Source organism: Oncorhynchus clarkii, chromosome 16, assembly GCF_045791955.1.
Source record: "Oncorhynchus clarkii lewisi isolate Uvic-CL-2024 chromosome 16, UVic_Ocla_1.0, whole genome shotgun sequence".
NCBI lineage: Eukaryota > Metazoa > Chordata > Actinopteri > Salmoniformes > Salmonidae > Oncorhynchus > Oncorhynchus clarkii.
Window position 1 is genome coordinate 49122138 of NC_092162.1, and position 17500 is coordinate 49139637.

Consider the following 17500-nt stretch of genomic DNA (forward strand, 5'->3'; position numbering starts at 1 on the left):
TGCCTTGACGACAGCTTTGCACGCTCTCTCAACCAGGTTCACCTGGAATGCTTTTCCAACCGTCTTGAAGGAGTTCCCACATATGCTGAGCACTTGTTGGCTACTTTTACTTCACTCTTCACTTTTACTTCACTCACCCAGATTTCCACCGGTCTAATGTCTATTGCTTGTGTTTCTTGGCCCAAGCAAGTCTTATTGGTGTCCTTTAATAGTGGTTTCTTTGCAGCCATTCGAAGTTATTGAAATTTTACAGATTGACTGACCTTCATGTCTTAAAGTAAAGCTATGATGGACTGTCATTTCTCTTTGCTTATTTGAGCTGTTCTTGCCATAATATGGACTCTGTCTTTTACCAAATTAGGCTATCTTCTGTATGCCACCCCTACCTTAAACGCATTAAGAAGGAAAGAGATTTCACAAATTGAATTTTAACAAAGCACACCTGTTAATTGAAATGCATTCCAGGTGACTACCTCAGAAAGCTAGTTGAGTGAGTGCCAAGAGGGTGCAAAGCTGTCATCAAGGCAAAGGGTGACTACTTCATTTATTAAATTTTTTTGGGGTTACTACATGATTCCATTTGTGTTATTTCATAGTTTTGATGTCTTCATTATTATTATACAATGTACAAATAAAGAAAAGCCCTTGAATTAGTAAGTGTGTCCAAACTTTTGACTGGTACTGTACGTAAATATATATATATATATATATATATATATATAAATATTTGTATTATTGTTCTAATTTTTTTTACGAAAGTAGTGCACTGAGCCTTTACTAGTCCTGTATTAGAGGACTGATATCACTGTCTGTAGGTCGGGCAAAAATAAATTTATCTGCAGACTAGCTCCAGAATGGGAAAAATATTGTCAATTATATTACTATATATTACTACTATAAAATCTACTATAAAATCAAATAACCTAATATAAAATAATGGTTTGGGACTGACAGCCAATCTTGTCTACTAAAGGAACAAGCCTACAGCCTATGACATGGGGCATAGCCACATAACATACAGTAGACCAACTCATATTCTGTTCTTCTGAAATACATTTTCTTCATATCATGTTTCTTTAGACCTGCCTAAAATAAGTAATGGATTTATTGTGATGTTGTATATTCAATTGGTTTATTAGACTTTTTAAAATGTAGATGTTCCAAAGACGCATCAGCAGCTTGTAGGTGTGGAGACCAGGAGATGCTAAACGTGTTGATGGAGACCAGAGGTTGTGAAGTATGAACATGAGACTGACATGCTTTAGAAAATAGGATTGCTATTCCTTTCTATTGGTATCATGACGTAGATACTCTCAATGTAAAACTCTACGCCCTGCTCCCTAACAAAGTGGAGGGCCGGTAGGAAGGAGATGAAGTGTGGTTAACAAAATGCATGGGTTCTGTTTCAAATGTAACTTTTAATATTCCACACGTTCCTGTGACACAAGCTGTATAGGAAAAACATGTTGGTTGTATTTTATTCTGTTATATTCCTTTATATTATTACCGCACAATATGTGTGTGTTGACTGTGATCAGGGCACGTGTGTCTTGTCTGTTGAATGAACTAAATAGTGAACTATTCATTTGGACGTAACATAAGTAAACTCAAAATATGCCATTCTATTGTTTTGAAAATACCTGTTATTAGTCTTCTAATGTTTCTTAGGACCTTTCCAAACAAACGAATAATAGATGTGTTTTTGATGGTGTATATTCAATGGATTTATTAAAATAGATGCTCACCACTCCCACTCGTCACCGGCCTGCCGGCATGTGCACAGGAGGTCTAAAAGGTGTATGCAGGCAAGAATGTGGTCAAAATGGGCCTGTTTGTAAGGGGGTAATATAAACATTGCCCTATTATTTTTAAAGGCAAAATACCTTCAATCCTTTGTGAAAGCAGTATAAGCTACTTTGTCAAAGCCCAGTGGAGCCACGTTATTGCTTAATAAAGGGCAATTTTGCCACTTTTCAACCTCATATTCATTATCTCCAGCACCAAACCAGTAGGGGTGTAACGGTTCACCAAACCCAATGTTTGTATTGCGGTTTTGTGGGAAAAATAAATGCCAACAGTTACTGTAGTAAATGTTTGTTTATTTGAAAGGTGCAATATGCAAAAATCGCTCTGCCATTTCCTGGTTGCTGAAATTCTAGTAGTTTGCCTAATTTCAGTTTATGTTACAAAACAAGCAATATATAGTGTAGAGAATCATTGTACCATCCATTGTCCCACTCTGAAATATATTTTCAATAACCAAAAATATTGTGTTTTCAGCTGTTTGAAGATGGTGTACTAAAACAAGAACGGGAAGCATAGAAATAGCACACTTAGAACAGACAGTTTATTCAGAAAATATTCAAACCCCTTGACTTTTTCCACATTTTGTCGGGTTCTTGACCAAGGCCCTTCTCCTCGTATTCCTTTGACCTCATGGCTTGGTTTTTGCTCTGACATGCACTGTCAACTTTGGGACCTTATATAGACAGGTGTGTGCCTTTCCAAATCATGTCCAATTAATTTAATTTACCACAAGTGGACTCCAATCAAGTTTTAGAAACATCTCACGGATGATCATTAGAAACAGGATGCACCTGAGCTCAATTTCGAGTCTCATAGCAAAGGGTCTGAATAAATATGTAGATAAGGTATTTCTGTTTTTATTTGTAATAAATTTGCAAAAATTCTAAAAACCCGTTTTCACTTTGTTATTATGGGGTATTGTGTGTAGATTGATGAGGAATTTGTTTTATTTAATCAATTTTAGAATAAGGCTGTATTGTAACAAAATGTGGAAAAAGTCAAGAGGTCTGAATAGTCTCCGAATGCTCTGTAGATAGTGGCTGAGGCTGGAGCTGGGGCTGGGCCTGCACTGGTGGGTAAAGAGAGAGAGTATATTCTCTGTTGGTTATTCCCTGAACCGTGTACCTGAGGTAAGAGGGCTTTTTTACATAAAGAGCCGGGCTGGAGGTACAGGCTCTACACAAATAACAATCTGTGGAGAAAGACTGCTTTAAAAAGGCAGCCTCATGCCCAGCCTCAGCCAGGAGCTGCCTGTCCATGCATGCAGGATGAAGAAAGTCGACTGCAGAGAACACAGAGGGATGGATATACGCTATACTTGCCAGACATAGTGGGTGTTGTTATGCACTGGCTTTCCAGACACTGGGACTGTAAACTCCATTTGTAACTGTCTCCTAGGACCTAAAGTACACCTACAACACATTTTATTTTCCGGGGGTTTTATTCACAACTTACCCACAGCTGGCAAATTAATATACTTCAATCTACTGTATGTTGATTGTCTAATACTTTTCTATGCATCCTCATATTTACATATTTGTTAACAATTTTAATTTTTATTTTGTCAGTGGTGGAACCCTGTTGACCGTCAGTGGAACTAACCTGGCCACCATCAGAGAGCCTAAGATCAGAGCCAAGTACGGCTCCGCCGAATCCTTCCATGTGAGTATGGACCTAGCCTAGACCCCTTCACAAACACCTCACTCACACACATCTCGTCGCCTGGTGTGTCTTCCATGGGTGGCCATCAGACTGTCTGCCGGTTGTTCTGCCAATTTTGTCTCCTGTTTCTACCCTGCTCCTTGAAACAAAACATCCAACACTCCCCCAGGCCGTTTAACCTTTAAAATGTCCCAGGATGACAAAGCGGTGTTGGCAAGTCGCCCCTCACCCCCTCACCTTGCACCATGGGGCTCCATTAACCTTTCCTTCAGTTCTACTGGAAGAGAATCAACTTCTGCTTAATGACCTTGTTCTAATGGCCCATCCCTTGTGCTCCGTTCAAACTAGCTTCTGCTCTAGACACAATGCTGCTGAGGTCCTTGTGCTCCGTTCAAACTAGCTTCTGCTCTAGACAAAATGCTGCTGAGGTCCTTGTGCTCCGTTCAAACTAGCTTCTGCTCTAGACACAATGCTGCTGAGGTCCTTGTGCTCCGTTCAAACTAGCTTCTGCTCTAGACACAATGCTGCTGAGGTCCTTGTGCTCCGTTCAAACTAGCTTCTGCTCTAGACACAATGCTGCTGAGGTCCTTGTGCTCCGTTCAAACTAGCTTCTGCTCTAGACACAATGCTGCTGAGGTCCTTGTGCTCCGTTCAAACTAGCTTCTGCTCTAGACACAATGCTGCTGAGGTCCTTGTGCTCCGTTCAAACTAGCTTCTGCTCTAGACACAATGCTGCTGAGGTCCTTGTGCTCCGTTCAAACTAGCTTCTGCTCTAGACACAATGCTGCTGAGGTCCTTGTGCTCCGTTCAAACTAGCTTCTGCTCTAGACACAATGCTGCTGAGGTCCTTGTGCTCCGTTCAAACTAGCTTCTGCTCTAAACACAATGCTGCTGAGGTCCTTGTGCTCCGTGTTGAGGACATGTTAAGAGGTCCATGTAGAGAAGCATACAGCGTGGGTGAGGGGATTGTTTCAGTTCTGAATCTACTAGCAATACCTGGAGACATAAAAGCCAACACAGCAAAGCAGTAATATTTTCTGAGAATGTTTAGCTGGGAGTTAGAGAAACTGTAATGGGATGCATATAAACCAATATTTGAATGGGTTTTTAAGTAACATGGCTCCTCTAGGGCTGTGGTTCTGAACTGGTTTTGCCTCGGGACCCAAATTTGAACAGGTTGTCTGAGTCGCGACCCAATATTCACATTGTGAGAAAGAATCGCCAATATACAATCTGGAAAACAAGTTGTAATGCTATATTGATAGTAAATGTAGCAATTATATTACAAGGGAACAACATTCCCACCTCTTTCATTGTCAATAATTACATTTTGCCCATAATCCTGATGAAGAATGTTAATAAATTCACTGGTTTGAGACCACAAAATCCACCAAATAGCACTGCTAATATCTCTATAATGAAAATACTGGGATTAAAGAAAACATTTCCAGAGATTAAATTATTAAAATATGTAAATTAATTATAATTACAAAAAAAAATGTTATACCTGGTTAAAGTCATTTAAATTCAGACTAGAATATTATTATTATAACACATTTTTTTAAGGAACTCAGTCTGGGTCTCAATTTACTCTTGAAAAGTTGTAATAGTAGAATGCACAAGGTGCAATTTTGAAATTGGCGAGTGCATCATCAGCTCCTCTTGTCATGTTAGTCACTGCAGACCTTAGAGCTATTTATAACTGGTCAGACATGTCCAGATCAACTAGCCCATGTCAGCTAACATTTTTTAACTAGGTTTTTTAGCCCATAGATTTTGTTGTAATGTTTGCATCACTCAGATGTCTCACGAACACACATAAGACATGGCAAAATGCGTTCCCAAATGAAGCAAGGGGAGCCCGAGTGAAAAGTGGTGGGGACCACTGTTGTAAGGGAACATACAATTTGTCATCTCACACTTTTCTAATCTCTTTTATTTTCTATTTTCCTTCCCCCTGTCCCGCTCAGAACTGCACAGTGTTTAATAACTCTGTGATGGTGTGCCTGGCCCCGTCAGTAACCGACTCCGAGAGGGGCTTCTCAGACACGGGCAGTGGGCCGGATGAGATCGGCTTCTACATGGACAACGTCCACGCTCTGGTGGTGGTCAACGAGACGTTCAGCTACTACCCTGACCCCGTGTTCGAACCCCTCAGCCCCACCGGGGTCCTGGAGCTCAAACCCACCTCCCCTCTCATCCTCAAGGTAAGAGAGCCTGAATGCCAGCAGGGCAGAGTGGTTGGAGTGTGGGGGGGGGGGGGGGGTGAACACTGAGGACCAGAGAGGCTCAGTCATTTCAACGAGTCACAGAAATTGAAATTGATATTTTCAAGTGTCTACCAGGGAATTCTCTTTCACCTGTCTATCTTAGAAGCCATTAATGTATTTGTATTTGTTAATTAAAATACAGTGTATACTATTTCATAAAATATATTTTTACCATTTTGGGTTACATCAAATGTAATCCGCCAGATTTGTCCATGTAGATTATACAATGTTTCACGTGTCCCTCAGCTCCAGCTCTAAACGCCACAATTGGGACGGTTGTGCATCCAATTATCCTCTGAGCCAATATAAAAAAAACAACATAAGAACCATCATTGAAAATGAAATGTATTAACTAAACCTTTTCTGATTGCAGAAGAATCCCCCGTCTGGTTCGTTATAACTAACCTTCACATTAGCACAGTGATGAGAATAAGAAAATGTAATTTGCTGAAATAATCAAGGGTATTTTACGAGATGTGCATCGCATTCGCCAAGCAGTTAATTTTTCATCTGGTGCGCGGGGTGGGGTGTTGGGTGCATGGCTGATGCAGGGTGAAATGATCGTGAATAGAATGCATGCCTGAAGTGTTCCACGGCGTGACCTGCCTGGGAGGAGCCCTGTGGAGAGAGGGATTGGAAGACTGAGTCTTCACCTCTCTCATGCTGCTAGAGCAGTGGGTGGCAAAACAGCTCTCTCTCTCTCTCTCTCTCCCCCCACCTGCTCTTCTCTGCCACCCTTCTGTTGTTGCTGCTCTCTCTCTAGAGTTGAAGGCTACAGGGCTCATGGCCTCGCTCTGACACTTAGGCAAAGAGAGATGCTTGGGGGAAAAAAATGTTTTCCAAAGCTTTTGTCAGTTTGAAATTGTGCGACCTCCAACATCGGCGGTGGCTCCATACGAGCCAAAGTCTGTCACATTATAGAACATATCTTGCCTTGCTACCAATGCACGGCTTTGTGTGGTTAACTCTGTGCTTGGCCTTGGTTTAAAGGATTGGGTCAGATAAAAACAATGAAACAGTTGACACTGTTTTTGTGTGTTTCCTTCCAGGGTCGTAACCTAATCCCTGCAGCGCCTGGTAACTCCAGGCTGAACTACACGGTGTTCATCGGGGAGACCCCCTGTGTTCTGACCCTGTCTGAGACTCAGCTGCTGTGTGAATGGCCCAACCTCACTGGACAGCACAAAGTCACAGTGAGCACTTACTCTATACCATTTCATTTCACATGGCACACGACTCACCTGGACTGAGTTCACACGGTCTCCCTTGGCTTTACTTTGTTTTATCTAACCTTTATATATACTCAAGATGGAATTGCCTCTGTACATTTTTTTCCTTAAAATACTACAGCTAATTTCAGTGCACTTTTTCGGGTTTCCCCAAGTACTACTTTCTATATATCCTCAAATACACACACAGTCCCCTCCAAACAAATCTCTACTATCCTCTTCAGTCACACTATCTGTGTGACATTTAGTAGTCTGGAAAGACATTGAAAGTAGTGACAACACATCCATGTAATTCAATATGATGGCTCTCCAAACTACCAGTAGGCTTGGAGCTGGATTCTCTTTGCTTTGCAACTAAATGTCATGTTGAATATTGGAGAAAAACCATTTTCATGGGTCGGTATAGTAATTCATTACTCTTGACAATGGCACTTTAAAAATAGAACTGTCTGTTTCCATCCGCTCTGTGCTAGCCTGTGTGTGTGTGTGCGCGTGTGTTGTGTGTGTTGTGTGCGCTGTGGGGTGTGCTGGGGAGAAGGGCACAGCTGTGTGTTCTATACCCTGTGTAAAGTGACCTACATACAGGGCCCCCAGTAGGCGTCTGGCCCGACGCACAAGGCTACGTCTCTGTATGTGTGCAGAGTCTGGTGTGTGTGTGTGTGTTGTCTTGTTTGCCTCTTCAGATGCACAGCTGTGTGTTGGCGGCTGTGCCTCCTGCAAGTTTTCTAAGAAACCTTTTATGGCCTTCAGGTTTTTCTGTTCTCATCCGTCCCTTCCCTGTCAATACAATAGAAAGTACATGATGTTTGGAAACTGTCATCAACAGGACAAACTTTTAGCACCTGAACCGAAACAACCCAATTTTACAAGTGTTTAACATTCTTTGACTGTGTTAACTTGATACTTTAAAGTGCAGTAATCATTGCTCATCTAAATAGTTATCAACCCCCCACTGAATAATTTCATTTGTGATAATCCAGTGATGGGTTCTGTCAGACCTGCTGGTTTATGTAAATGTGGGTTTTTAGAACCCATTCCCAGTGTTTTACTCCTATTCATGACTTTGGTTCCTGAGGGGTAGATTCTTTCACTGTAGTGATTGCTTTGTTTGATTAGCACTGTGACGTGTTTCTGTGTTTTTTTTCTGTGTGTGCTCAGATCCGGGTGGGTGGGTTTGAGTACTCCCCTGGTACTCTCCAGATCTACTCAGACAGCCTGCTGACCCTGCCTGCCATCATCGGTATCGGCGGAGGTGGTGGTCTGCTGCTATTGGTCATCATCGCTGTGCTCATCGCCTACAAGAGGAAGTCCCGTGATGCTGACCGCACCCTGAAACGCCTGCAGCTGCAGATGGACAACCTGGAGTCCAGAGTGGCCCTGGAGTGTAAAGAAGGTACAGACAGTCACACTCCTTGTCAGTCTCTCTTTCACCTCTCTCTCTCTCTCTCTCTCTCTCTCTTTCACTCTCTCTCTCTCTCTCTCTCTCTCTCTTTCACCTCTCTCTCTCTCTCCCTTTCACCTCTCTCTCTCTCTCTCTCTCTTTCACCTCTCTCTCTCCCCCTTTCACCTCTCTCTTTCCCTCTCTCTCTCTCCCTTTCTCACTCTCTCTCCATCTCTCTCTCCCTTTCTCTTTTCTTTCTCTCTTCCTCTCTCTCTCTTTCTCTCTCTCTTTCCCCCCTCACTCTCCCTCATTCATAATCACTTTCTTATTCTCTTTCTGTGTGGATATGTGACTACTGTAGCTGCACTCTGTCCAGTCGTCATGGTAACAGGTTGGTGTGGCTGATACGAGAGGGCTGCTTGCTCTCTGGTGATGTGGTCGCAGTATCCTCTGAACGTGTGAGTGTGTCTGTGTGTTGTGTGGACAGCCAAGTTGGTGTTGTCGCTTTGACGTTTTGAGGTGCGTCTATGCTGCCCACTGAGAGATGGACCGAGACTAATTGGTCCTTATCTGTGGCTGGCCATCCGGAGGTCATAGCCTTGTCAGTCTCAGCCCACAGCCTGTCGCCAAACACTGATGGATACAGAGATGGGGAAGAGAACTCTGGCAGAGACAGAGAGACGGGGACTGTGTGGGGTCAGATCGACCAGTACAGGGAACATCGGAGAGTGATTGAGTTAAAGCTACTGTTACTCCACATGTATACCTGATAGATTTAGCATTCTTGCCACACATGCTTAATACAATACACATGCCGTGATCTATTTACAACACAAACAGCAGCAGCACAACAGACATGAGTTCCTTTACACACCAGTCTCAGACCGGACAGACCAGCAGCAACAGAGAGTAATCTACACATCTGCCTCTGTAGCTGGGAAGTTTGGACAACGATGTGAGGTAAAAAAACACTGAGTGCCACCAGGAAGTAGAGCGTTGCTGTGTCCCCGCCCCCTGCCCCGCCCCTCCTGCTGGAGGCCCAGACGGGCTATGCTACCCAGGTGATGGGGATGGGCGGGGCAGCAGATGGGGGGGCGGGCTTGGCTGCGGAGAGGTGGGCGTGTCCCACTAAGTGTCAGTCAGTAGGGGAGGGGAGGATGATAGGGGAGGTGGAGCTCAATGAGCCGTGCTCTGAGGGCCATCAGAGAGCAGTGTAATCCAAACAAACAGACAGACAAAACTAACAGTCACACGGCTAATGGCCCATTAACAACATATTAGATGCTGCTGCAACTGTTGATGGGGAGACGATCTGCTGTGTAGTTTACCCTGCTGGATGTAATGGCTGCTTTGGCTTGGTGCTTAGACACAACAAACTCAATAGAATGAAGGATAACTATTTCATTTTGCAAATGGTTGGAAAGTCGAGACTCAGCCAGACACATTCCCTGTCAACAGAATGTTTTATTATTCACATTATAACTTTGATAGTTATTTTATCTCTATGAATAATTGGACCCATACTGAAAGGCCCATATATGCATGATAGTAAAGCCTTAATTAACCTGTAGGAATCGTGCCGTCTGTATAATGTTTGAGTGGCTGCTAAACTGTGTGTAGAAATGGTGAAGCCCTTACAGAAGGGGGAGCTTGGCAGTCTACTATAATCATCCCAGCGGACGACGCAGGCCAATAACAGCTGGGGGAAATGATGCATGAAACGCATTGCTCCTTTATTAATTATCCACTCATCCAATTCATTGACTTTCTTTCCGATGAACTTTGTTTTCTCTTTTTCTCTTTCCATTGTCTCTCCCCTTTTTTGTAACAGTTTATTTTCTTTCGTTTAGCACTTCTCTTGTATTTCCAAGTAGTATGGATTCGGTTCAAAACACAACAGAAGAATGAAATCCACATTCTATCCCTGTGTCTTTTTCTCTAAGCCAATCAGTGCAGTGTTGGTGTGGTGGCGTATGTTTGCAGTTGACATTGATAATTCGGTGCCACACACAGTTGTAACATTGGAACACACACACATAGAGTGTAATGAAGATACTGTACTTCCAGAATCCCCTTCAATGTCCATTCATACCCAGTGCAACTGACTGTGCATCCCTGTGTTTAAGTGTCTACATCCTAGTAAGTTCATTCTCTGTCTGTGTGTTCCCTCAGCCTTTGCAGAGCTGCAGACAGACATCCACGAGCTGACCCAGGAGCTGGACGGAGCGGGCATCCCCTTCCTGGACTACAGGACCTACGCCATGCGGGTCCTGTTCCCCGGCATCGAGGACCACCCCGTGCTCAAGGAGATGGAGGTACGGGTCAAGGAGGTACACCACCACTGCCACCGCAGCATGTAGATTCGAACATCTATACCACTATCTATACTAATCTGTATCTATATCTGTATCTAATATCCCACCCTCTGAATGTTAGAGGAAACCTTTGTCTCACCAGAATCCCATGTTACAGCTCGGGAAGGTACAGAGGACAGGATGTATGTAACATGATATCATTTCATACAGCCAATCATTAAGCCGATGAAATGGTCATATGATATGGCTGTAATCATTTCATATACAGTAGCCACATCACATAGGAGCTTCTCTCTCTTCATGTATCAATGATGTTCCATATATATTTCAAATATGCTACTAGATCCCACCTGGTTCAGCATGAAATATATGCAAATGCCTGTCAGAATACAGTGTAGAGACTCTCTACCTCCCCGCCCTGTCAACCACAGGCTCTTCTAAAGGGGAGGGATTACATCTTTATTGTTATGTCCGGATTTCTTTCCCACTGAATTTCCCCTCGAGTCCCAGGCGTAATCAAGTGTCCATACACACGGCTCAATCCCTTATTGCTCTGTGTAGCTGCTCTCCCCAAAGCAACCTACAGTACCCAGCCTGCTCCCCCAGAGGCCCCAGAATTTCATTTAGATCCACTGAGGAGAATTGAGGCACTTTATTAGGCCGTGTAGTGGAAGGAGGAGATTCTGTGAAGTCAGAGTGCATGGTGTACGGTACGTGTAGTGGAAGGAGGAGATTCTGTGAAGTCAGAGTGCATGGTGTACGGTACGTGTAGTGGAAGGAGGATATTCTGTGAAGTCAGAGTGCATGGTGTACGGTACGTGTAGTGGAAGGAGGAGATTCTGTGAAGTCAGAGTGCATGGTGTACGGTACGTGTAGTGGAAGGAGGAGATTCTGTGAAGTCAGAGTGCATGGTGTACGGTACGTGTAGTGGAAGGAGGAGATTCTGTGAAGTCAGAGTGCATGGTGGTCCTCGATTGGCTACAGGACTAGATGTGTTTCAGAGTTATGAGGTCAGTCGAGGATCATGGGAGGCAGGCGGGTGGGGGGATGGAGCCAGGCGGTTGGCTAATGGAGGAGGAAGTGTTTTTTCATAAAGACAGAGACAGTACTTTGATTTTATTTTCCTTTTATTAACACGTACTGGGTGTTGTTTAGGCATGACATTATGCCGTAAGCCTTGCAGAATATACTAGATGTTTGTCTCCCTTTTTAACAGACACTACCCTTGGTTTTCTGAGCAGTAGCACTGCCTTGTCTATGTGAGAGAGTTAGAGTGAAGGATTGTGGGTTAGGTCTAGAGGGGGCCGTAGCATTGCTGATGAGAAGTGACAGATGCCAGCCTGTGGAACAGACTTCTGTCACCCAGCCACCCTCGGACTCACAGCACTGCACAGGCCCTCTCCGTTCTACGCCCCAGTGCATCCCCCTTCCTCCTCCTCCTCCTCCTTCCGTTCTGTTTTCTCCTGTGCTCAGCTGACGACGTAGGGCAAATTGATCATAAGACATTTGAAGAAACATCTCCTAAGAAAGAATGCATTGTACTTGTCCTTGTGACAATAAAACTTGAAACTTGAAAATGCACTGCAGGCTTTAGAAGCAGCTAAGGTCATGAATGTGAATCTAAAAATGGCCTCATAGGCCAAGATGTCATGTCTTGTATACAGTACATAGCCAATCTCTAAATAATACTTACATCATTTATTGTTGTGTTATTTACGTTAGTCTTACTCCATGTATTTACATTATACCATTTACATTACCCCGACCCCACATAAAATTACTACAGTTTACTATAGAATACTACAGTACTTACTAGAATATGTAGTAAACTGTAGTATACTGTAGAATACTATAGTAAATACTACAGTCCGCAAAAACACTACAGTAAATACTACAGTAATATAACAAAAACACAACTTTATGCAAAAACACTACAGTAATTACTATAGTATATACTACAGTATTTAATTTGCCCATTCCCTTCCCCCATAATCCCAATGTGTGCCACCAATAAGTGAGAAACCTACATGCCCAAGTAGAGACGATATATTGTCTTCCTTACAGGTTATAGAAAAGAGCGAAAGCTCTGAACTATCCATTCAGACCTCAGTCCTAAAGTACCTACCTACAGGTTATGAAAAATGTGCTCTTTGAGAATTTTGCGCAGTAGGTTTCCTAAAGGAGAAATCCCACACTTCTATGTCAAAGAATAAAAAAATACAAAATACTACACAAACTACTACAGTAATGTCCGCAAAACCAATAAAGTAAAAAAATAATTACTATAGTATATGCTACAGTTGTTTTTTACAACAGTATTTATACTATAGTCAACTTTAAATACTTTTATCCATAGTGCACTGTAGTATTTTTTAATGTGGGGTACTCCATATATTTACATTACATTTACAACACATGTGGATGTTGTTTCCTGATAGGTCCAGGCCAACCAGGAGAAGGCCTTGACCCTGTTTGGCCAGCTCCTCACCAAGAAGCACTTCCTGTTGACGTTCATCCGCACCCTGGAGGCGCAGCGCTCCTTCTCCATGCGTGACCGTGGCAACGTGGCGTCGCTCATCATGACAGCGCTGCAGGGGGAGATGGAGTACGCCACAGGGGTTCTCAAACAGCTCCTATCTGACCTCATCGACAAGAACCTGGAGAGCAAGAACCACCCCAAGCTGCTGCTGCGCCGGTGAGACGGACACATTCACACAATCACCCACTCACACAGTCGTACGCTGACACACTCATTCACACAATCATCCACTCACACAGTCGTCTGCTGACACACTCACTCACACATTTGTTGTAACACACATTTCTTAACATACTGACTTGTAAATTATACTACTCTTACATACAGTGCATTTGGGAAGGTATTCAGACCCCTTGACTTTTTCCACATTTCCTTACTTTACAGCCTTATTCTAAAATGTATTAAATTAATTGTTTTCCGCATCAATCTACACACAATATCCCATAATGACAAAGCAAAAACAGATTTTTAGAATTGTTTGCAAATTTATTAAAAATAAAAAACAGAAATACCTTATTTACATAAGTATTCAGACCCTTTGCTATGAGACTCGAAATTAAGCTCAGATGCATCCTGTTTCCATTGATCATCCTTGAGATGTTTATACAACTTGATTGGAGTCCACCTGTGGTAAATTCAATTGATTGGACATTATTTGGAAAGGCACACACTTGTGTATATGAAGTCCCACAGTGCATGTTGACAGTTTATGTCAGAGCAAAACCAAGTCATGAGGACGAAGGGATTGTCGGTAGAATTCTGAGAAAGGATTGTGTCCAGGCACAGATCTGGGGAAGGGTACCAAAAAATGTCTGCAGCATTGAAGGTCCCCAAAAAGACAGTGGCCTCCATCATTCTTAAATGGAAGAAGTTCGGAACCACAAAGACTCAAGCTGGCCTCCCGGCCAAACTGAGCAATCGGGGGAGAAGGGCCTTGGTCACTCTGACAGAGCTCCAGTTCCTCTGTGGAGATGGGATAACCTTCCAGAAGGACAACCATCTCTGCAACACTCAACCAATCAGGCCTTTACGGTAGAGTGGCCAGACGAAAGCCACTCCTAAGTAAAAAACACATGATAGCCCGCTTGGAGTTTGCCAAAAGGCAGCAATAGGACTCAAGATTCTCTGTTTTGTTGAAACCAAGATTGAACTTTGGCCTGAATGCCAAGCGTCACGTCTGGAGGAAACCTGGCACCATCCCTACAGTGAAGCATGGTGGTGGCAGCATCACGCTGTGGGGATGTTTTTCAGCGTCAGGGACTAGGAGACTAGTCAGGATTGAGAGAAGATGAGCAGAGCATAGTACAGAGAGATCCTTGATGAAAACCTGCTCCGGAGCACTCAGGACCCCGGACTGGGGAGAATGTTCACCTTCCTACAAGACAACGACCCTAAGCACACAGCCAAGACAATGCAGAAGTGGATTCGGAACAAATCTCGGAATGTCCTTGAGTGGCCCAGCCAGAGCCCGGACTTGAACCAGATCCAACATCTCTGGAGAGACCTGAAAATATTTTTATTTTGAATACTTTTGCAAAAATGTCAACAACAAAAAAATTCTGCTTTGTCATTATGGGGGATTATGTGTAGATTGATGAAGGAAAAAAACTATTAAATCGATTTTAGAATAAGGCTGTAACGTAACAAAATGTGGAAAAAGTCAAGGGTGTCTGAATACTTTCCGAATGCACTGTACACATTAGTACATATTTTTTTCCATATTCTCTCAAACATTATAGCCAATGGTGTAGTGGAGGCTAAACTTAAGTAAGCACAGTTTACCACCTTTTTTTTGCAGAAAAATGCGTTTAAAGTATAGGGAGCGTTACTCTTTAGTAAAAGTAAAAGGCACAAAAACTAAACTTAAGCACGGAAAGCATAGAAATAGCGCACAGAACAGATCTACTGATTCTTAGACTTGCTTTCAATGAGAAGGACACATCTATAACTCATATTTCTATGTGAATTTGGTCAGGTTGCCCAAAAAGTGACATATTGCAGCTTTAGGGGTGTTTTGTAGAAGTTTTCTTCCTATCACCCCTCCTTCCTGTGCCGCCTTTTAATTTAGATTAACTAGATAATTAAGGAGAGAAAGTTGCTTTTCTAGCCACAGTAGGGGGAGGAGAAAGCGGAAACTGTTTGCCTAGGTTTCCTCTCTTGATATTAGGATAAATAAATATAAATAAATTACAGTGGATTTTAATTGCTCCTCATCTGTGGGACATTTCAGGGGTCTTTGTTCGTAGAGGCAACAGGTTTATGATTAACGAGAGAAGTTAGCCAATTATGGTAATTGTCTGTTTTTAATGAAGATTGGTTGTTTGCTTTGAGAATAAAGTATTTGTTTTAAGACCTTTTTCCCCTTATGAAAGTATAAGTATTAGTCTAAAACTAAAACTAGATGTATTCCTAGTTAGTTTTGAGGTAGAGCTGCAATTTCCTCTAGTTGATTATTGAACTATCATGTCTTATTTATGCCTTGCCTTACATTTCTCTGTTAGAACGGAGTCTGTTGCTGAGAAGATGCTGACCAACTGGTTCACTTTTCTCTTGTACAAGTTCCTAAAGGTAAGTCCACCATCAAACCACCTGATGGTGGTTGACCTCTGACCTCTGACCAGATGAGCTACAGTAGCTACTCTTCAGGAACCCTGCAACTCCACCACTCTCTCTCTTCTACCAATTAGAATTAGTTTTGTTTTCCCCCTTCCCTGTTTCTCATTATGGGTTAGTACGCTATTAGTATTTTAGTCTGTTTCAGGCTCCAACTAGAGGCGTTTCTCTTTATTTCATTTGTTTGTTACGTTATTGTTTATTTGACAGACATGTTCTTGCCTGCGGTCATTAGGAGCTTTGGGGGTGTGGCGTTCGACTGGTCCTCTCTTCACTCTCTTCTCACTCTCCCTCGCTCCCTCGTGGAAGAGTGTAAAATTACCCCCTAATGAAGCCGGGAGGTGGAAATAAAGATAATTTCATAGACAACCGTGTCGTAGCGAGGGCTAGGGAGTGATGTATGCGTGTTCCCTATCGTTAGCAGCTGTCTGGTTAATTAGCACAGATGCTAACAAGACGTTAACAGCATATGCAGGGAGAGAGAGGGAGAGTTGGGCTGCTGCATAGGAATCAGGAGAGGACACTGGAGGTGGAGACTTAGCTAGCTTCTTGTCTCCATTCTCCACCTCTAGCAAATAGCTAGCCCCTGTCTCCACCTCTCTCCCAGTTAGCAGTTAGCTAGTCCCTGTCTCCACCTCTATCCCAGTTAGCAGTTAGATAGCCCCTGTCTCCACCTCTCTCCCAGTTAGCAGTTAGTTAGCCCCTGTCTCCACCTCTCTCCCAGTTAGCAGTTAGTTAGCCCCTGTCTCCACCTCTCTCCCAGTTAGCAGTTAGCTAGCCCCTGTCTCCACCTCTCTCCCAGTTAGCAGTTAGCTAGCCCTTGTCTCCACCTCTCTCCCAGTTAGCAGTTAGCTAGCCCCTGTCTCCACCTCTCTCCCAGTTAGCAGTTAGCTAGCCCCTGTCTCCACCTCTTTCCCAGTTAGCAGTTAGTTAGCCCCTGTCTCCACCTCTCTCCCAGTTAGCAGTTAGCTAGCCCCTGTCTCCACCTCTTTCCCAGTTAGCAGTTAGTTAGCCCCTGTCTCCACTCTCTCACAGTTAACTACCCACGGGCACAGACGTCAGTTCGACGTCTAGTTTTGATTTACATTTGGTTGGTTGTCAACTAATGTGAATTCAATGTGAAATCAACATGTCATTGGATTTAGGTGAAATTCCCTTACGTTGATAACTTTTTTAGAATCAAATTAGTTTTCCACGTTGATTCAATGTCATCACATTGTTTCCATGTCATTTAAACAAAGAAAAACTATGTTGATTCAACCAGTTTATGCCCAGTGGGAAGCTTCAGGCTCCTTGTCTGATCACCAACAACGATGAGACAGAGAGCAAGACAAAGGAGCTGATCGTGGACTACAGGAAAGGCGGGCCGAACAGTCCTCCAATAACATCGACAGAGCTGAAGTGGAGCGGGTCGAGAGTTTCAAGTTACTTGGTGTCCACATCACCAACGAACTATCATGGACCAAACACACCAAGATAGTTGTGAAGAGGGCACGACACCTTTTCCCCTCAGTAGACTTGGCATGGGTCCCCAGATCCTCAAAAAGATCTACAGCTGCACCATCGAGAGCATCATGACCGGTTGCATCACCGCCTGGTATGGAAACTGCTCGGCATCTGACTGTATGGCGCTACAGAGGGTAGTGTGTACTGCCCAGTAAATCACTGGGGCCAAGCTTCGTGCC

At 43.3% G+C, this 17500-nt stretch overlaps 1 protein-coding gene across 2 annotated transcripts in view; it reads left to right on the plus strand.

Annotated features, from left to right (window-relative positions):
• The window catches only part of LOC139368642 (plexin-A1-like), a 304007-nt gene that overhangs the window by 276105 nt on the left and 10402 nt on the right, over nucleotides 1–17500 (plus strand). For both annotated transcript variants that reach the window (XM_071107765.1, XM_071107766.1), the window contains exons 17-23: nucleotides 3375–3468; nucleotides 5439–5675; nucleotides 6788–6931; nucleotides 8126–8360; nucleotides 10521–10663; nucleotides 13102–13358; nucleotides 15704–15770. In XM_071107765.1, coding sequence (XP_070963866.1) covers nucleotides 3375–3468; nucleotides 5439–5675; nucleotides 6788–6931; nucleotides 8126–8360; nucleotides 10521–10663; nucleotides 13102–13358; nucleotides 15704–15770 — 1177 coding nt within the window. The remainder of the gene's footprint in view (nucleotides 1–3374; nucleotides 3469–5438; nucleotides 5676–6787; nucleotides 6932–8125; nucleotides 8361–10520; nucleotides 10664–13101; nucleotides 13359–15703; nucleotides 15771–17500) is intronic.